This window comes from Pelmatolapia mariae, linkage group LG18 (genome assembly GCF_036321145.2).
Source record: "Pelmatolapia mariae isolate MD_Pm_ZW linkage group LG18, Pm_UMD_F_2, whole genome shotgun sequence".
NCBI lineage: Eukaryota > Metazoa > Chordata > Actinopteri > Cichliformes > Cichlidae > Pelmatolapia > Pelmatolapia mariae.
Window position 1 is genome coordinate 17,223,290 of NC_086243.1, and position 20,461 is coordinate 17,243,750.

At 42.6% G+C, this 20,461-nt stretch overlaps 1 protein-coding gene across 6 annotated transcripts in view; it reads left to right on the forward strand.

Annotated features, from left to right (window-relative positions):
- The window catches only part of LOC134616715 (histone-lysine N-methyltransferase 2C-like), an 85,461-nt gene that overhangs the window by 58,214 nt on the left and 6,786 nt on the right, over nt 1-20,461 (forward strand). For 2 of the 6 annotated variants that reach the window (XM_063461672.1, XM_063461677.1), the window contains 26 exons: nt 531-723; nt 2,492-2,584; nt 2,870-2,917; nt 3,963-4,103; nt 4,642-4,674; nt 4,917-5,060; nt 5,155-5,296; nt 5,398-5,633; nt 5,838-5,911; nt 6,992-7,189; nt 7,424-9,412; nt 10,145-10,452; nt 10,551-12,139; nt 12,310-12,421; nt 12,523-12,589; nt 12,709-12,769; nt 12,912-13,144; nt 13,744-15,381; nt 15,643-15,831; nt 16,083-16,247; nt 16,360-16,489; nt 16,606-16,753; nt 16,845-17,029; nt 17,463-17,599; nt 18,991-19,270; nt 19,649-19,788. In XM_063461672.1, the coding sequence (XP_063317742.1) occupies nt 531-723; nt 2,492-2,584; nt 2,870-2,917; nt 3,963-4,103; nt 4,642-4,674; nt 4,917-5,060; nt 5,155-5,296; nt 5,398-5,633; nt 5,838-5,911; nt 6,992-7,189; nt 7,424-9,412; nt 10,145-10,452; nt 10,551-12,139; nt 12,310-12,421; nt 12,523-12,589; nt 12,709-12,769; nt 12,912-13,144; nt 13,744-15,381; nt 15,643-15,831; nt 16,083-16,247; nt 16,360-16,489; nt 16,606-16,753; nt 16,845-17,029; nt 17,463-17,599; nt 18,991-19,270; nt 19,649-19,788 (8,673 nt within the window). The remainder of the gene's footprint in view (nt 1-530; nt 724-2,491; nt 2,585-2,869; nt 2,918-3,962; nt 4,104-4,641; nt 4,675-4,916; nt 5,061-5,154; nt 5,297-5,397; nt 5,634-5,837; nt 5,912-6,991; nt 7,190-7,423; nt 9,413-10,144; nt 10,453-10,550; nt 12,140-12,309; nt 12,422-12,522; nt 12,590-12,708; nt 12,770-12,911; nt 13,145-13,743; nt 15,382-15,642; nt 15,832-16,082; nt 16,248-16,359; nt 16,490-16,605; nt 16,754-16,844; nt 17,030-17,462; nt 17,600-18,990; nt 19,271-19,648; nt 19,789-20,461) is intronic. The other 4 variants (XM_063461673.1, XM_063461675.1, XM_063461674.1 and 1 more) reach the window with 4 other exon arrangements.

Here is a 20,461-nt window from a genome sequence, read left to right on the forward strand (position 1 = left end):
GATACTCATATTAGAGGACGGCGTTTTTGATCATACCCTTTAAACGGCTCCTATCTTAGTTGTGAATTGACACACAAAAGCTTAACATGGATGTAACTCCAAGGCTCTGTGTCCCCAGTTAGTATCTGTCTGTCACCTTGTGTTGGCTAAAACATGGATATGTGATGCATTAAGCCACCGGCAGCTGTCAGTGCTGCTCTTTATCCCACCATGGTACAGGGGTGACGGGGGATATTGAGTCTAACCTAAAGGTCTAACACAGTGAAGCTTATTTCATTAGTTATTAAGACAGCACCAGGTTGGGCTTTTAGTTTCTCAGTGCAGCAGGACAGCAGATGACTTATGGGTGTAAGTGGTTGGGGGAGGTTGGCCCGATAAGGTGAGGCCAACAGTAACCTCGCTGTTAGTTTCAAAGCTTTTCTGTTTCACTTAAGTTCACATGGGGTTTAAATGGATGCGGATGGTTTTCTAAGAATGATGTCAAGAAAAATTAGGTGACACTGGCTGGTGTCCTGTGTTTTCATGTTCAGGAGGCTTTCTTTGGAAAGGACCTGCTAGACAAAAGCAAGCAGAGCAGGCAACAGGGGGTCGAATCAGGATTACTGGAAGACGGACAAAGCCAAGTGGAGAGGAAGCATCCCACTAGCAGTTTTCTGGATCCCTCATCAGACCCTCTGCTTAGCGCATCAACAACATCCATTCCCCCCAGACCAGCAGCAGCACGTATGTATATACATTACTTTGGTTCTCCACAGCGAGAGATGTAATGATTCACTGATTCAAAGCATTGTACTGCACTAAATATTTGATATGACCAAAGACAGAGCATGCTCTGAACTTGGCCAGTGCTTTTAAAGAAACAATGCAGGTGTTTGGCAAAGGGTAAAACAGCATATAGTCCATGTTGCATGAAGTTTTAATGAATTTTGTCTCCCTTGTCCTTACTTGGCCCCAATGAGAGTATTAACCGCTTCATGCAGAACTGAATGGGTTTGAAACATGTTTACTGAACACATGTTCAAATTGCATATTCCCCATTCATACATGACCAAAATGCTGAAGGTTAATCTCTGATAATTAGCATTCAGACCCTCGACTGCTTCTCCAACTAAAGCTAAACTAATTAAAGAATACTTAAATTCCAAAAGTAAAGTAAAGAAGTAAATACAGCGAACTTTCAGTTTCTGTTCTCTTTGCAAGCTCGCTCTGTCTTGCTACACTCACTGTGTGTGTCTTGCTCTCTTGATCTTTCTCTAAATTTTTCAAAAAATCGTAAATGCCCTTTATACTGACCTCAAGGATGGCACAGCCAGAAACAGAAGTGTAATATCCTGAATAATAGCAATGTGTTGTCAGGACTGAGTCCAAATAGAAAAGGTTTTTAGCAAATAAACTGCCATAAAATTAAAGATTAGAAGCTTGCCAGTATTCTAACAGTAGTTTAATTTATTATTTAAAGCGCAGTGCAGATAGTTTGTAACTTGCTCCACAGCTTTACATTATTAGCCGCTCCCTGCACTCCAGTCAAATAGATGTGTCCAAGACTGATGACTGTAGCAGAAGTAGACTTAGATTGTGTTTGAAATCAATCAATCCCACCATTTCACTGACAGGTGAACAGGGATGTGGTATGATTGCTGATTCAATTTTCAGTCTTGTTCCAGCCTGTTTAAATACCCAAACTTGATACACTCTGTCCACATATCTGGACATTTGGTAGCTTCTTATGTTGTCACGAATCAAACAAAACACGCGTCTATGAAGTTCTTCACATTTAGTAATTACCTGGCTCTTAGAGAGAAATATTTGATTTTTATTACAAAATTACTGTTTGATTTGACAAATTTGTCATAAACTAGGGTTAGTTTGCTTAATAGGCTGTCATTGTGTTTAAAGGCATCGTGATGACTTGGGAAGTGACAGTAATGAATACTGGATTCCTGAGAGGGTTGCAGATTTTTTTTGCCATTCAGAATCTGGTGTGCCTCATTTAAAAGAAAGAAAATCAGCAGTTTTAACAGTTCAGTAAAATAAAACACTGGAACCTTGACAACTGTGACTTTAAAAAATGGTGATTTATTTATTTATTACACTTTTAATCCAACTTTTTAAGGAAAAAAATAGAGAATTATTAGAAGAGACTATATTATGAGACAAAAAGCTAGAAGTCGAATGACTCACATCAGTCAAGGCCTTCACTGACGAAATCCATGAAATAGAAAACCTTACAGTTCATATAATTAAACTTTATTCTTTAGTATACATTCTTCGGAAAGATACATCTGATATGGTACATTTGGGGTTTTATTTATTTTTTTATTTGTGACATTTTTTTAATGTTTATTTTTAACAGCAAATTCTACATGAGGCATCCAAACAGATGGTTCCAACTCTCATTCATGTCCGTTCATCATCATCAATTATGATTTGTGACAGTTTGGTTTTCTTCCTTTTTTTGTTCTTTTGTTCCTTTTTTTCCCCGCATCTACAGAGACGTCTGAGGAACCATTAGTTGATCTATCTGATGTTCTGAACACTGATGCAGACATCTTGGGAATGCTCGGAAAGCCAAGCAATGACTCTGGTGCGTTATGTATCTCACAGGCAGTCACAGTGGCAAGATCTTATTAATAGTCACCTAGCCGTGGGTATATAAAATAGTTTCACTCCTCAATTAGAAATTTCCCCAAACAGAAACAATCTTTTGCTTTCACCACGTTAATAATTTTTTAATATCACAATATTTTTTTGTTTGTTCACCTTTTTTGTTTTCTTTTTTGTTTGCATCATCTAAAGTGTGTTGTGCTTATGCTGTCTTCACTATTTTTTTTTCCACCCACTCATTTGATCTGGTTTTGGGTTCTTGTAGGTCTTGATTTTTGCCCCTTCCAGGTTGACAGCTCACCTCCTCCTTTTGGTAAGGGTGCTCTGGCCTACTAATCCCTTGCTTTAGTGCATTCTCCCCCTTTTACAGTGTCTCTGTGTCTCTATTTAAGTGTGCATGTATACAAGCTGCTTCACACCAACCTTTTCTCAACCATTTCAGATTGTTTTAACACTCATGAACTGCTTAGTGCTTACCTAACACCGTGCACGGTATTCACTCAAACGCCTAGGGTGTGTGGGTCTTTGTGTGTGAATCTCCTATATCCTAACGCAAGTTCTTATCTGCCTAATCGAAAATGTCTCCAAGATAGCAGAGAAACAAATTGGCAAGGACATCCTAGTATTCAAGAAATGAGCAGTTTAGAACAAGAGGCCTTGGCAAATGTCCTTCCAATTCCTGAAGAAGGTGAAATCCTCAGTTCTCATTCTTGTGGCTTTATGGCAGAAAGTATCTGCAGTTCATGTCCTTCATTCTTTGGAAGAAGAAAAAGAAATACTTTATTTGTCTGAAATATTCTAAGGGCTTATATAATTTCGTTTTTGTACTGCTGTTGCCAACCAATGTTTGCAACCATCCTTGTATTGGTATTTAGTTTTGTGTAGAAGAAATTATTGAAATAATTTAAAGTGTCAGACATTAGTTGGAGAGGAGTGTGTTATGTTGGTAGTCGTGCTTTGATAAATTCTTATGTAATTCACATTGAAAGAAATGTTTCAAAAGAAGCTCCATGGCTTTCTTTTAAAAAGAAATGTCTTAAATGGAAGGCTAATGTAGGGGTTAGAACAGTATTTTCCTTCAGACTTTGTGTACCTTTAATCAGAATTAGTCTGACCTGTCTGAACTTTCACATATCCTAAAACATTCCTTTAAAACAATACAGGAACCCCAAGGAGCTGTAATCATATAGTCTTTGGTCTTGGTTGTATTCCACAGGCTGTTATGACAATAAACATGTTCTCACTTCAGTTCTATATTTCTGATCTCGTTCTTGCTCAGTATTTTGTTGGTTGCTGTGTATGTGTGCACATGTGTCTGTGTTATGATTTGTTTTTGCATTGACTGTGTGTTTCCACAGCTGGTCTGGACATTGGCCCCCTGGCAGACAGTTCCCCAGTGGCGCCCCAGTCTCAGGCAGGCCGGAGAACACCTCGAACCCTCTCAGAGGAACCCCTGGACGGCATTCTCAGCCCAGAGCTGGACAAAATGGTTACTGATGGTCAGTGTGGGAGACCAGGCGCCATGTTTAGCCACAGTTCTAACACAGGAACTTCCCACAGGGATTAAGAACCATTGTTGGTTGTTGCTTTTGGTTTTAGTTCATTGTGATTCAGTTTAACAACACGCAAGAAATTCTGTGATACAGGCAGCGATGACGAAGTCCAGGCATTGTTAGGGATTTAGGAAAACAAGACATCCTGTGTGAACTTGAAATGAAGAGCTCCAATGGGGAGGCCAAGGTTAACATTTTGTTCTTGATTTTGGGTCGCACAGTTTCCAACAAAAGTGAAGTAAAACAGCTGAAACGTTGTTGTAACCGTCAGCTAACTATTTATCCAATATTTATCGGGCATTTTAGTACATTGGGAGTGCAGAGAACAAAGGATCAAAGTTAGTTCTGTGGAAAGTTTCTGTGCATTAGGCCCGTCTTCTTCTTCTGGCTTTTAGTAGAAATTTGCTTTGCAACTTTAAGGCCCTTTGCTTTGGAACTTCAAAATGAATAATAATCTGTTTTTGTTGATTCTTTCTTTTTTCAGAGTCAATTCTCAGCAAACTTTACAAAATTCCAGGTTTGTAATTTTTATCCTTCTTGTGAAAACTTAAGTTTGGTCCAGTTATTTCCCACCTAGCTTAACTGACCTCTAAACTCATGATGAAGTGTTGTAACCAATTTGACCAATATAATGTTATAAAGATTAGTGTAATAAATGTTCTGGTTCCTTTAAAAGCAGTAATGGATTGTTCTCTGACATTGTACGTTACTACATTTCATACACATGTACGCTGACACTGAGCTGTCAAACTTTTTCAGAGCTGGAAGGAAAGGATGTGGAGGATCTCTTCACAGCAGTCCTGAGCCCCAGCACGAGCCAACCACCACCACAGGTGCCTCACCCCCAGGGTCCAGGGCCCCTCCCTGCCACACCTGGCACTAGCATGCCTCACCCCAATGCAGGTACATCATTAGTCATTTTGCCCTGATCAAATAAAAATATTATAAAATGTTTTTAAAATCTGCATCTACTTCACCTCGCAAATCTTGTGTTCAGGGAATCCCATGTTTCCAAGAATGCCAATGATTAATGGTATGATGGGACCAAACCAACGCTTCCCTACAAATCATGGAGCAGGGCCCTGCATCCCAGAAAATTTCTCTCCCCTCAACCGTATGCCTTTCACTGACAATCCGAGGTAAAGTCATGCTTCCCTTTTAACTGTTAATGCATTTCTTTTTCTTCACTCAGCAAAATCAGCAAAGTATAACTTTGGAGCTTCTGTTCTTTGTGTTACAGGGAAAGAAAGTTTAATCAGATGCCTAGAGAGGCAGTTGGTCCATGGCCCACCCCTGCCCATGGCCCTGGCCCTACACCCCCTGGTTCTTTGCCCGAGGGGGACACTGAAGCCATGTCAAATGCCCAAAGGAGTACACTCAAGTGGGAAAAGGAGGAGACACTTGGAGAACTAGCCACCGTTGCTCCTGTGCTATATACTAATATCAATTTCCCCAACCTTAAAGAAGAATACCCAGGTTGGTATATAGCTCTAAAGCTTGAAGGCATTTTCTCTCCTGTTTATGTTTTTATGGTCCAGTTTACATTGTCATTCCTTTTATTTCTGCTCATTTCTGGTTATTGTTTTTATACTGACTGCATTACCTCATACAGTACAAACCATACCTTGTATGCTCTTTGAGAGCTGCTGACTTGACAACTTTCTCCATTATTCTTCCTAGACTGGTCTACAAGAGTGAAGCAAATTGCAAAACTTTGGAGGAAAGCTAGCTCACAAGACAGGGCCCCATATGTGGTAAGATCAATGATTCAATTATCCCATTTAGTTTCAATTAAATCAAAGACGGTACAATGCAGGACACCAAAGTAGCTGCACAGACTTACTAGTATGCAAAAGGCACACTCGTGTATCTGGCCGGTTGCCTTTTGCCAAACCAGTTTGAAATGCAGCCATTCTCTGATGAACTAATTAACAGCGGAAGTCTTGCTCAGAATTAAAGCTCCCTATTGCCTCTGTAATTAAGTTTACTAGAAGCCATTTTACCTGGTAGAGGCCCCTTTTAAAGACCCAGTCTCTGCTTGGCGAGTTTAGATTTTTGGTTGTTGTTGTTTTGTTTTGTTTTTTTAACACTTACCCCTTATCTGTAAAAGGCTGATGGGATATTGTTGACTGTGTTAAATATGCTAACTCGAGAATGGAGCAACGCATGATTTTCAAGTTGATACCATACATAGATGCATCTACTAAAAATTGAGTTTGAATCTTAGTAATCTCAACCTTCAGGTCAAGGTCAGAGCTAAAATTTTCTGAAAATTTTGTGAACACAATAACTCAAGAATGAGGTGACGTAGGATTTTCTACTACATACGTCTTAGACTAGTTTCAATCTCAGTGACCTCGACCTCATGGTCAGAGGTCAACCTTTCTGAAAATCATGTAGGCTTTTCATATTTATGACATAGGTGCATCTATTAGGAGGCTGAGAGGGTAGCACAGGCGGCTGCCAGTATTTTTTATTTGCAATCTTGTTTTAAAACCGCTATTGTGATACATCATCCTGGTTATGAACTATTGAGATACCTAATTTAACAATAAGAAGTTGACCTTCATCATGCTTCATGCACAATATGTAAAGGCTATGCAACCAAAGGATTAAGCATGGCAATCCCATCCAAAACAAATGCCTGCATATCATAAAAATATTATTTTTACTGCTATGAAATAATTATAATTCAGTATTGCGTACTAATGTTTGTAATAGTGTAAGTGGGGGCTACATGGATAACCTTTATTTTTTTCTATAATCTTGTATTTATTAAATCTCTCTAATCTGTTTTTGTTTTGTTTTTCAATTGTGATTGATTTGCTGTTTAGCAAAAGGCAAGAGATAACCGAGCAGCCCTGCGCATCAACAAAGTCCAGATGTCGAATGAGACCGTGAAGAGGCACCATCCACAGCAACAGCCCCCTGAGGTGTTTGATCCCAACATACCACTAGACACAGATCTCCTGTTTAAAGACCCTTTGAAACCAAAAGAGTCAGAGCATGAACAAGAGTGGAAGTTTAGACAGGTAAGAGTGTATGCAATGAAGTCAGTCAGTCGAATGCAGCGGCAGGTCCACTTTATATTAAGACAGCTAAGAAGTGGTGGTTTAGTAAAACACCCCCTAAAGAACTACACTATCCTCCACATTAACCCTGATGACATTGGTGGCTAGTAGGTCCAGCTCTTTTTTGGCATGAGACTGATAATTTATGCACCCCTTTTGTCATCTAATGCAGCTTTTCACTCTGTCCTTCAACAGCAAATGAGGCAGAAAAGCAAACAGCAAGCCAAAATTGAAGCCACTCAGAAACTGGAGCAAGTAAAGAATGAACAACTTCAACAACAACAGCAACAACAACAACAACAGCAAACTAGTCAGTCAGAGGGAGACGCCAACAACAGTGGTAACCAAAGCCCAGCCTCCCAGCCCAGTAATGGCAGCATGTCCCCTATGCAGCAGGTCAACCCGAAAGAGAGCTTTTCCAGGACGCTATCAGGGACACCCACTTCAGGTCCTTCAGAGGATGTGTTCTTGCGACCCCCTCCTCCCCCTCCCTCTGGGCCTTCCTCCCAACCTCAGTCTCCACAAGTTTTCTCACCAGGTTCCTCTGGTTCCAGACCATCATCTCCATGGGATCCATATGCCAAGATGGTTGGGACCCCAAGACCTCCAACTCTCGGACCAAATGCATGTCGAAGAATGCCCATGGAATCTGGTAAATCACCCACCTCCTTGATGGAGCAGCAGGACAGAGGGAGGCCCTCTCCTGCTCATGAATCTTTTGGCTCTCCTACATCAATGACCAGTGATCCTTACGCCAAACCTCCTGACACCCCAAGACCCACTGGTGAAGTTGACCCTTTTCTGAAGCCCATGGGTCCCCCCAGAGGCAGTCAAGCTGCTCAAGGAAGGCCTCCAATGGGTTCTCCTGGCAGAGACCCATACTCAAGGCCAATGATAAGAAATGATGCCTATCAGCGCATGACCCAGAACAGGATGATATTGTCTGACCCTTATTCAAGACCTTTACTCACGCCGATACCTGGAAGCAATGAGTCTGGCTCTGTCCCTCTATTTAAAACACCTATGCCCCCTCCTCAGGCTCAGGATCACTTCAACCGACCAGGCCCACATCCTACTGACAGATACTCCCAGAATCAGCAAACTGACCCCTATGCACAGCCTCCACACACCCCAAGACCGTCAGCGAATGACAACTTTACCAGTCCTCCCAGGATGGGCCAGCATCACCCACAGGGGCACTCCTTTGCTCAGCCAGGACCAATTACTCAAATGTCAAGAAATCCTTATGCACATGCACCTTCCACTCCAAGACCTGACCACTTTACATATGACCCTTTTGCCCAGCCTTCTGGTCCTAGCAAGCAAGCTGCTGACCCTTTCTCTCAGCCTGGAGCTAACCACCGATCCATCAATGAGGCAGGTGCTCAACCTCGACCGTTTTTTGAGCCCTATGCTCGACCCCCTGGCACCCCACGTCCCCATGACAACTATGGTCAACCACCAAACACCCCCAGCCCATCCTCAGATCCCTACTTGCAGGCTCCAGCTACACCTCGTCCTAGTGGAATGAACCAGTTTTCTCATCAGTCTCACCCTGGACAGAGGATGTCGCCTTCCCACTCAATGGACCCTTATGCTCAGCCACCAGGTACTCCTCGGCCATCTGTGGGGGAAAGGTTTTCTAAGTCACCAGGCAGCCTGAGGGGGTCAATGGAGCCATTTACCAGTACACCCGGGACACCAAGGCCAGGGAGTAGTGACATGTTTCCCCAGCCTGGAGTCCCAAGACCAATGCTGAATGATCCTTACAGCCATCCTCCAGGCACCCCGAGGCCTGGTCCTGATGGGCTTACCAGACAAGGGCCAAGACAAGGACCAATGGGAAGCCAGGATCCTTTCTCCCCACCCCAAGGCAGACTTCAAGAGCCCTTCCCTCACCCAGACTTACAAACACCAAAACACCCTAGTGTTTCAGACGATGGATTTACTCAGTCACCCTCAAGAAGACCGAGTCAGACACCTGTCCATGATCCATTTGAACAAGCACCCATGACCCCTCGTCCACAGTCAGAAAAAATGGAAATGAAAGATCAGTCAGTTGTGGGTAACAATGGAGCTGGCCTTCAGGACCCGGTCCAACTGTCCAACAATCCACAAATTCCTGTTTCAGCGTCAGAGGCTCAAACTGTTGCTCTTGCTGAGTGCGATGAAAGACTCAGACAGGTACGTGAACACTGTTTGTGTTGTATTCTGAATCTTATAGTTTTAAACATTAATGTTAACTGTCTAATAATATTATTAATAGCCAGTACCAAATTGGTAAGAACAACAAGAAAACTACACATGTCACTATATTTAGAATATTCAGAAATTGTGTAAAAATACTATAAAGACAACATATCACATTTTGAAACTAAAATGTAATCTTTTTTTAAAAAGTGTGTAATGCACATTTCAGTCTCTTCTTGAACCCCTCTCCATTTATACTTCTAAGTATTATGGGATTCTTCTTGTATACCAATCATGTTACAGATTAAGTTAATTTCCTGTGAGATGTTTCCCTGTATTTTTAAAGAATTATGAGATTATTTTTATAACTACATTGTTGCTTCTCCTCTTAAATTCATGAGTATATTGGGGCAGGGTCAATGATTTCTTTGAACATTTTCAGGTTTAAAAAAAAATACAAATGAAATCATTTACATATCATAGCATGTGTTTGTTTATACTTTACAGTGTCCTCTTGAAAATAGAGGCCTATTTATAAACTTTATCTTCAACACAACTGTTCCAGACAAAATATGGACATACAGAAAACTAAAAGAAATCTCAAATAAAATACTGTTGTGCAGTAGCTATGTAAAAAAACCAAACAAAACCCAAAACAAAACCCAAATCAACTCTTTGAACAGCTAAAAATGATTTTAAAAACTCTTAAATCTTTCAAACTTACAGCGACAACGAATTAGAGAACTGATCATCAAACAGCAGCAGCAGAGGAGTGCCACCCGACAGGAGAGGGGCCCTCAGGAGCCTGCTGGCAACATAACCCCAGGAACGCCACGGCCATGGCCCCAAGAGGGTCCTGCTCAACCAGGGGAAATATTCACCCGGCCTCCTCCGCCTTATCCTGGACAAGGACCTATTAGAGGGCCGATGAGGTTTCCTGGACATTTTCCAGGGGATCAGCGTGTAGCCTTTCCTAATGAAGGTCAAATGCCCCGCGGCCCACATCCTGGAGATTTGAGACATCAGGGACCAAGGTTTGTTTTGTTATTCTTTTAATAACTTTTTGTGTTTCCAAATTTAAGTCTTCCCTTTATGTCTTTATAAGTTTTTTTTTCTTATCCCTCCCCCACAGGTTTGCTTTTCCACCTGGAGCTCTAGGACCTCATGGGTCTCAAGACTTCTTTCCAAGGGGGCAACACCCAATGCAAGATGTCCCTCCTCAAATGAGACGGTCCATGTCTGCTGAAATGGCGAAAAACATGGGAGCAAACCCTATGGGGATGCCCCAGCACTTCCCAGCTCGTGGTATGGCAATGCAGCAGCACAACATAATGGGCCAGCCTTTTATTGAACTGCGGCACAGAGCAGCAGAAAACAGGCCACGCATGCCATTCCCTCCTGCCAACATGCAAGGAAGCAATTTGGATCCCAACTTCCAGAACCAAAGGCCTGCAGGTTTTCCAGGAGCACCCGATTCTAGGTTCCCCCTAAATCAGGGGCCCAGAATGATGGACCCTATGGCTAACCAAACTGGCCATTTACACCTCTCTGTCAGTATGGACAATCTTCATCAGCAAACCCAGATTCCAGGAAGCACACTCAAACAGTCTCCTCTGATGAGGTCCATGAGCCAGCCTGCCTCAAATGAGACTCCAAATATGTCAGCTTCCATGATCCTGTCTGCACCCCCTGCTGGACAGAGTGAGACTGTCTCGGTGACGAGCAGAGAAACTGTGGAGGAGAAACTGGATACAGAAGAATCTGCAGTCAAAGATCTAGAGGACGTGGAGGTAAAAGATCTAGTAGATGCTGACTTGGAAAACTTAAATCTGGATCCTGAAGATGGCAAAGACCTTGATTTAGAGACCAATGACCTACACCTTGATGACTTCCTGACATCTGGGAAATTTGACATCATTGCTTACACAGACCCTGATCTAGATGATATCAAGAAAGACATGTTTAGTGAGGAGCTGGATCTCAGTGATCCTATGGATGACAATACTGATGCCACAGATATCAACAAAAGCGCAAGCACCGTAACCGAGGCTTCTTCCAGTTCAGCATCTGTACTGGCAAAGTCAGAGACTATGGGTGAGCAGTCTGCAGTTGAAGTCAAGCTGGAGGTCCCTTTAAATAAGGACTCAGCTGCTCTGGCTCCTAGGCAGGAAATTAAAGCAGAGGTCAAAGATTGTCAACAACCACCTGATGTAGTAGACCAGCAAACTGCTGGAAATACCTTAATCTCCGATAAGCAAGGAGTGCTCTCTGACTCCACCCCAGTCCTGTCTAGTTTACTCATTAAGCAGCAGCCTGAAGAGCAATCATTAAACCCAATTGTTGAGTCTGTCAGTCAAGGAGGTAACCTCATAGCCCAGCAGAACCAAGTCGCTGATGCTCAACATACCTCTGGACTTACAATGAGTCAAACAATACCTGACACAGTCACTGCAGGAGAGGTTCCCCTGAGTGGCTTTGGGCCAGACCATCAGGTTGGACTAACATCTGGAGTGGACCAGAGCGGTCTCACCCAGGCCCAGCAGACGGTGTTAAACCAGGCAATGGGCCAGAATTCTCAACAACATCGGCCACTTCTACTGGAGGAGCAACCACTCCTATTGCAGGACCTCCTGGACCAGGAGAGGCAGGAGCAACAGCAGCAGAGGCAGATGCAAGCAATGATACGACAGCGCTCAAGCAGCGACTTCTTCCCCAACATTGGTAAATGAATTTATAGCACCGCTTATAGGTGTCACTTTAAGTTAAGTTTAAGGGATTTTTTTTATTTTTTTATTATTATTTTATTTGTTTTGTTGTGTTTTTTTGTTGTTGTTGTTTTCTTCACGTTTTTTGCAGTGTTTATTTCTGACAGTCATTGTTTTAATCTGCAGATTTTGATGCCATCACTGACCCCATCATGAAAGCCAAAATGGTTGCTCTTAAAGGCATCAACAAAGTCATGGTTCAGAACAACATGGGAATGCCTCCCATGGTCATGAACAGGTAAGAATTCCACAAGAATGCGTTTTCTATAGTGAGTAGAAAATAAGATGGTTATATGGGGAGTATACATAATTGATTGGAATGACTTCTGTGTTTCACAGATTTCCACCTGGTCCAGCACCACCTTGTCCTGAAAGTGCACCACTTCCTCCACAAGTTGTTGGACAGGTAACATGAATGTTTGGGTTTTTTTTTTCTTGGTTTTTTGGGGTTGGGGTGGGGGGTTAAACTGTATAATGCTCTTATCTGTTATAACCTTCTTTTTAATATGTTTTTTTTTATCTCAGGATGGAAAATTGACACAAGTAACAAGACCAAGTCCTCCAAATTTCGGACCTGGATTTGTCAGTAAGTTTTCCAGAATCCCTGCTGCCTCACTGTTTTGGGTTTTATAGTCTTTTCAGGCTAGAAATATTAAGATGTTTGTTTTTTATGTTGTCAAGATTGCTAAGAAAAGAGCTTCTTTCTTTTTTTTACCACCTTCTTTCAGACAATGCTCAGAGGGCTCAGTATGAAGAGTGGCTCCAGGAGACTCAGCAACTACTTCAAATGCAGCAGAAGTTTCTGGAAGAGAAGATCGGCGCTCACAGGAAGTCGAAGAAAGCCCTGTCTGCCAAGCAGAGAACAGCTAAGAAGGCAGGGAGAGAGTTCCCTGAGGAGGATGCTGAGCAGCTCAAACATGTCACAGAGCAGCAGGGTGTAGTGCAGAAACAACTGGAGCAGGTAAATGCTTGGCCTGTCAAGCTCTAGTACTGAATTCTTTCAAACCCCCACTCCTCACAGAGACTGGCATGAGCACTGTCCTTTCTTTGATCCTGTGACCAGAGTTTGAATACTTAAAGTATTTCCTGCATCCAAACTGTTTGTCCAAATATTAGAGCAAAACACAGGGTAATGCTTTAATAAGATCTGAATAAGTTTGGAAAAACTTGAAGTGTTCAATGTTCTGAAAGAGAAACACTCACACATGTGTGATCTAAGAGAAACACAATTGTTGCCTTTTGTTTTTGATGTTCACTACCTTCACTTAATTTTTGAAAAATATGATGTCTTCTATTGCAAGGTATTATCTCTAGCTGTATATTATATTTTAGCAGGCATAATTAGAATGAAATATTAGTTGCGATTTCTCAAACTCTCTATGGGTATAGGACACAAACCACAGGCATTTGCTTTTTCTTCACCAAAACATACAGTCTTATGTCTTCACTGCAGCCCTCTTTGACTCTAAAAGTGCACTTGGCTGAGTTAAAATATGAACTTTGTTAAAAGTTATTTTGTGAATTTATAGAAAATAACTTATTTTTTTGACTTTGTCTCAGATCCGCAAGCAGCAGAAGGAGCATGCTGAACTGATCGAGGAGTACAGAGTAAAACAGCAGCAAAACAATATGACACCTATGATGCCTGCGATGCACCCGTTGCCAGGCCCCACTGGCATGGTGCCCAGTGGCCCACCAATGGTCCAGCCTCCTATAAATCCCATGATGCAGATGCCACTTCATCCCAGCCAGCCAAATGTACCTCCACGTATGCCCAACGCACCACCTGGCTGGCATCCCGGTACTTCTATGCCCATGGGAGGACCAGGAATGCCACATATAATGCCTCCCCAGGTACCTATGGGAAATTCAGCCCAACCGCTTCAGATGCCAATGGGTAATGTACCGCAGCACTCTCAAATGCCTTTGGAGCCCCAAGCACCACCTGCTCCTCCAGGTGCCATAAAACCCATGCAGGCAGGTGGTGTGAAGTTTGATGACAACAACCCATTCAGTGAAGGCTTCCAGGAGCGCGAGCGGAGGGAACGGCTCCGGGAGCAGCAGGAGAGACAGCGGGTGCAGCTCATGCAGGAAGTCGAACGTCAAAGAGCACTCAAACACCGCATGGAAATGGAGCAGCAAGGGATGATGGGATCAGATGGGAACATGGCACCACTCTCTCAAATGCCATTTTTTAATGCAGAGCTGCCACAAGACTTCATGCAGCCACAAAGGCCTCCTCTGCAACATCAACAACAACTTGGACCAATTTTTCCTCAGCAGCAGGGCATGCAGCCTGGTATGGGCTCAGCGGCTGGAACATTTATACAGGGTGAGAGGAGAGCCATGATGGGCAATGGCTTGATGCCACCAGAGATGGGGCCTGATAATGTTGCTCTGCAAGGACCAAACTTTCCTCAAGGTCAGCCCAGGCCTCGTCAGTTCAGTGGACCAGGAATGCTTCCAATGCCAGGTGAGGGTCCACCATTTGGGGGTGACTCGTCAACACCTTTACCGTCCAACTTTCCAGGCTCAGGTCAGTCTCTGATTCAGCTTTATTCCAACATCATCCCAGATGAGAAAGGGAAAAAGAAGAGGAACCGCAAAAAGAAGAAAGATGATGATGCAGATTCAGTCAAGACACCTTCCACTCCCCACTCAGACCTTACAGCCCCTCTCACACCATGTGTCTCAGACACTTCCTCTACTCCAACCAGAAATCCCCATCTCTTTGGAGATCAGGACTTGTCCAGGTCCCCTTTACTGGGATCTTCCACCCCCAGTCACTCAGAGCTTGAGCGGCAACTTTCTGGTGGGCAATCTGGACAACCTGCTCTGTCATCAGAAGCAGCGAGGGCCCAGGCGCAGGCTCAGGAACATGACAGAATCCTCAACAACATAAAGCTGGAGCAGACTGATGCTAGTGAGTGTCACGGACCAAAAGAAGGTTCCATTGGCCCAGAAATGAGCTCTGTGAAAGAAGAGGGTAACAAAGGGAGCGTGTCTCCGTTCCCTGCTGGGCAGAGTCCAAACAAAGGAGAAGCTGGTAATGAACTATTGAAGCACCTTCTGAAGAACAAGAGCACACCTCCACCTGGATTGTCTCAGCAGAGATCAGAGGAAAGCCTGCGGTCAGAGGAGGAGGAAACCACTGACTGCAAAACCTTACTGAGGCAAAGCTCCATGGACAGCAGTGGGGTCAGTTTTTGTGTTAGTCATATAGTTACAGAGTGCCGAGGGGGTGATCAGCATAGTGAGTCATTTGCAGGCTAAGTGATTCAGAGTGATTCAGATGGGAGGGTCATCATAGCTAAATTAGAATGAATCATAGCTGTCAGAATATGAATGAGTCATAGTTATGTGTTTGAAAACATCTAACTTGAAGTCATTATGCTGCTCAAGTAATTTTAAGTTTACTCATGTTTTGTTTGTTTTTGTTTTTTTCTGTCTCACCTCCAGGCATACTCAGATGGCACCCCTGACTTTCCTGGACCTCTGCTCCCCGAGCAGAAGAAGAAAGGGAGAAACAAGAGAGCACCAAAAGCAGGAGAAAAACCTGTTTCTCGCTACAAGAAGAGGAAAAAGGAAGGAGATGAAAGGCAACTGATGCACACTGGACCAGACTCTGTAATGACCCAAATCAAACAAGTAAGTTGTTTTTTATATAATACATTTTTTTTTGTTGTTGTTGTTGTTGTACCTGCTCCTCTTCCAATTGATGGGTGCTGTGTGTTGTTAGCTTGAAAGGCTGTAGTCTGAAGGCAGAATGTAAGATTCATTTGAACTTAAAATACTTGAGCACATTTCAGTGATTGTGGTCGGGATGGTTTGTGCAAGAATATATCTGGTCTGACTTCTCTTCTAACCTTCCACCGGTCTGATTGTCTCTGCTAACACAGCAGCTCTCTCTGCTGCCTCTCATGGAGCCTCTGATTGGGGTCAACTTTGCCCATTTTGCTCCCTACGGCAGTGGCCAGCTCAATGGAGAGAACCTTTTGTCTGGTACTTTTGGCAGCGCCTCACTAGATGGAGTTTCTGATTATTATTCCCAGCTGACCTACAAGGTGAGATCTTACTGCTTCACTAAGGGGATACCGGATAAACAAAGGGTGGGTGTGTGTTAAGTGTGTCTGTGGCACTGTGTGCCTGACATTGCATTGCACTTGACTTCTACAGCAGAGTAACTTGAGCAATCCACCGACCCCGCCGGCATCTCTTCCTCCCACTCCACCACCTGTGAACCGACAGAAAATGATCAACGGTTTTGCCACAACCGAAGAGCTGGCCAGCAAAGCCGCTGCTATGGGTAAGCACTCATAAAGGTCCAAGATGGGCTGACCGATTGTGTTTCCATAATCTTAAAATGGGAGCAGAAAATGGAAGGAGGCATTCATACATATTAACCTTGTTTTCCTGTTGCAGTCTCCAAGGGCCTGGTCCCAAAGCCGCTGCATGTTCCATTTAGGAGTGAGGAAGATCTGCTAGCTCGGGCCATCGCTCAGGGACCCAAAACTGTGGATGTTCCAGCTTCTCTTCCCACACCTCCTCACAACAACCAGGAAGAGCTCAGGTAACGGATAAAAAATAGTAGTTCATGATTTATTTGGGCTGCAGTGTTTTAACAGAGTTGCTCATTTATTTATTTATTTTCCTTGTTGTAGTAATCGAGGACAGGAGCCTTGCAAGGAGAGGGACACACCTGACAGCTTTGTTCCATCTTCATCTCCCGAGAGCGTGGTTGGCATGGAGATCAGCCGTTACCCAGACTTGTCTCTGGTAAAGGAAGAGCCGCCATCCCCTTGCCTGTCTCCTGTCCTCCCCATGCTTCCTGCACCTGATGGGAAAGGTAAACGCATATATCTGTTTTATTTAGTTATTTATTTTATGCAGTATATACACAAAGCTCCACTAAAAAGTAAATTCATGGTTTTCACATTAGTGTATCCTCGAGGGTCCATTTGATGTAAATGTGATCATCTTTCCAGGTCTGCAGGGGTCAGCATTCTCAGCATAAAGTCCAAAATTTAGCAATGTGATGACTTTACACAAACACACCAGCTTTGCATCTTCCACAAATGAGATGTTGCACACACTTAACTATGGTGCTCCTTTTCTGGCTTTCCATTATGTTTTTAGTGTGCATGTGCAGAATGTATATGCATAAGAATCCTTTACACTTTGCATAAAAGTATGTGGAAGATGGCTGTCTATGCCTTTGTATGATCAAATTTGAACAGTGCAGCAGTTTTTGAGAGTGGTTTGCTTTTTCAATTCATTAGGGACCCAGATCAAACTGCAGGATGTCAAGACTGAGCCTTCTTCAATGTTCTTTGGCTCCCCCTTTGGCTCCATGTCTAATGATTCCAAACAAGGGATGGTTTCTGTCGCTATCACTCTGAGACCAGCTGCAGCTGAGGTAACAATACTTTACATTTACTGAGGTTAGACAAAAATCTGACATACCGTATTTTCGGCACTATAAGGCGCATTTAAAATCCTTTAATTATCTCAAAAATCGACAGTGCGCCTTATAATCTGGTGCGCCTTATGTATGATTTCTGGTTGTGCTTACTGACCTCGAACCGGTGCTCAAAAATCTGTCAAAAAATGTTTTAGTACAACTTTGCTAAGCTACGAAGGCGCACGACTTGATCGATTGCCGGAGCATTACGGCTACCGTAGTCAGGAGCCTCGCAGAGTATTCTGGGTCCAAAACTCCGTCCGCTTCAGGTCCCAAATTCAAACGAACACTGCAGCATCACTGAGAGTTAAAAACTGTCTAAATTCTTTCATCTGTAATAAAATGATCAGTGTTGCTGCTTTTCCAGGTGTAACAATTAAGTTTAACATCCAGGCATCCATGAAAACAGAATTTATTAAATTTAGAGTTAGAAGTTAGCAGGAAGTTAGCTTGCTAGTTTCCACCTAAACATGATATAGCATGTTCTGAAAGAGAGATTTCTGAATAAATTGCTGTCAGTGACAGTGACAGCAATTTGTGACAGCAGTTTATTTCTAAATAAACTGCTATCACTTCCAACATAAATGAAGACAGAAAACTAAACAGCAGTGACGTTTGTAGGGTTACTGAAATTGGGCTAGCTGGTATATAATGATGTGCTACGTGATCGCTAGCGACACTGCTATGTTAGCATAACATAAACAGTGAAGCTGGAGGATGAAATCTAATGCTTGTTTTGCTTAATGCGCCTTATAATCCGGTGCGCCTTATGTATGAAAACAGACCCATTCATCGACAGTGCGCCTTATAATCCGGTGCGCCTTATGGTCAGAAAAATACAGTAATTTTTTTCCCAGTTCTCTCATTCTATGTCATATCAGACATGTGCATAATCTGGCCACACAGTAAGAGAAAGATAATTATTGCAAGGGTTTGTTTTAAGGAGGATGCTTGTTTTTATTAATTAGAGTCTAATTCTGAGAAATTACAGAGTTTTTAAATAGCTTAATTTTTCTACACACATTATTTTAGGATTATTCAAGTTAATTGTTAATTCTTGCATGTGCAAGATATTTAAAGCTGCATATTAACTTAGCTATCCTAGTTTATTGGCAGATTTCATTTTACATGAGAAAGTAAACTACTTTTAAATCAGCTGATAAGGGCATTTTAGTTCCTAAGAGATTCACTTCTTAATATTAAATCAGAGGAGTAATACAGAAGTCAACATTTAACAGCTTTAAGTGCCTTTTTACTTGGAGCACTTGGGTGACTATGGTGGACAAATTTAGAGGACAACTTGCATTGCCCTAAACTTCTATTTATTTGTTTTATTTATTTTTCAGAATATTACAGGTGTGGTGGCAGCCATTTCAGACCTCTTGTGTGTGAAGATCCCCAGCAGTTATGAGGTCAGCAGCACCCCAGACAGGGGGCCCCTATCTATGGTCAGTGGTCAAAGGGTGGGCCCACATGGCATGGAGCCACGGCCTCCCATGCTTTTCAATGGACAAGGAGACAGTGGAGGACTGCATGGACGGCCGGGACAAATGATCAGAGCCAGTGGACCACAGGGAATGATGCAGCATCAGGCACATCATTTCCGTTTCCATCCCAACAGCCCAGGTAGGGAATAAAACTAAATTAAACAAGAGCATCTCTGATTCCACCCGGTGCAGTAATACAGCCTGTAATTGAAATGTCATGTTTGATTTAAGCTAAATATAATCACTCCCCATGAAAAAGCACAATTCAGCAATACTCTTTCGATACCTAATCACTTCCCTTTAAACATCCAGAGGAGCGCTTATGTTTTTTAACAGTTTTTCGAGTGTACCATTATTTATCTGAGGCTGAAGGTAGCCTACAGTCCAATTCTATAAAGGCTGCTTTATTTTGTTTGCTAAAGTTTGTTTAGTCCAATTAAAGATTCAATCATCTGTAGGTTACTGTCAGAGATGTTAAAAATGGATCTAATTTTGTATCACTTTTCTGTTACATCAGGCAATGCTGGAGCTCGAGGACCTGATCACAAGATCCCTGGCAGCTCTGGATGTAAACCCCAGTGGTGCTGCCACTGTAAGGTGGTGGTTCTGGGAAATGGAGTGCAGAAAGCCATCAAAGACCTCCCTGTTCACATGAAGGTACCAGATGCATTGGCTGCACAGTCATGTATATATTAACTGTGCACACCACCTGTCAAATAAAGGCTAAAAGTTGAAATTATAACCTTTACGGGAAGCCTGAATGTACTGAGGATGTAGTGCTTCTCCATTCCTTACTCAGAGATCAAGGCCACAGATAATAAATTGCTTCTGATCGTCAGCAGCTCTCATGAACAAAAAGGCTTGGATATCTAACGGCGTTTACTAAAGTACACCATATTTTAATATAGTGCCATGTGACAGTTTTGCCCCTGAGCAAAATTTCTGTCACAAGTAAAAGATGAGCTGATTTCCAAAAGGCATTAAGTCAAAGATGACACATGGCTTTAATATTTTAACAAAGATTACTTTTCTATATTTAGTAATTTATTTATTTTTTTAAATTAGACACTCTGCAGGTCAGCATCTGTGGTGCCACAGTTTCTCAATTATCACCTTGTGAAACAGAGTCTAAGAGTCTTCAGATTCAAACTTGTTCTTGTTCTGTCTTTACAGCTTGAACCTCTTAAGGTAGTAATCATTGTGAATAATGAGTCCTGCAGTAGATGCTTCCTTCGGTTGATCTTAATTTTTTTTTAAAATAACGTTCGATGTATACGTGCAGACTTTGCTGTTCTTTAAGTAAATCTGCCCCTTCCTGCAAATTATTCTG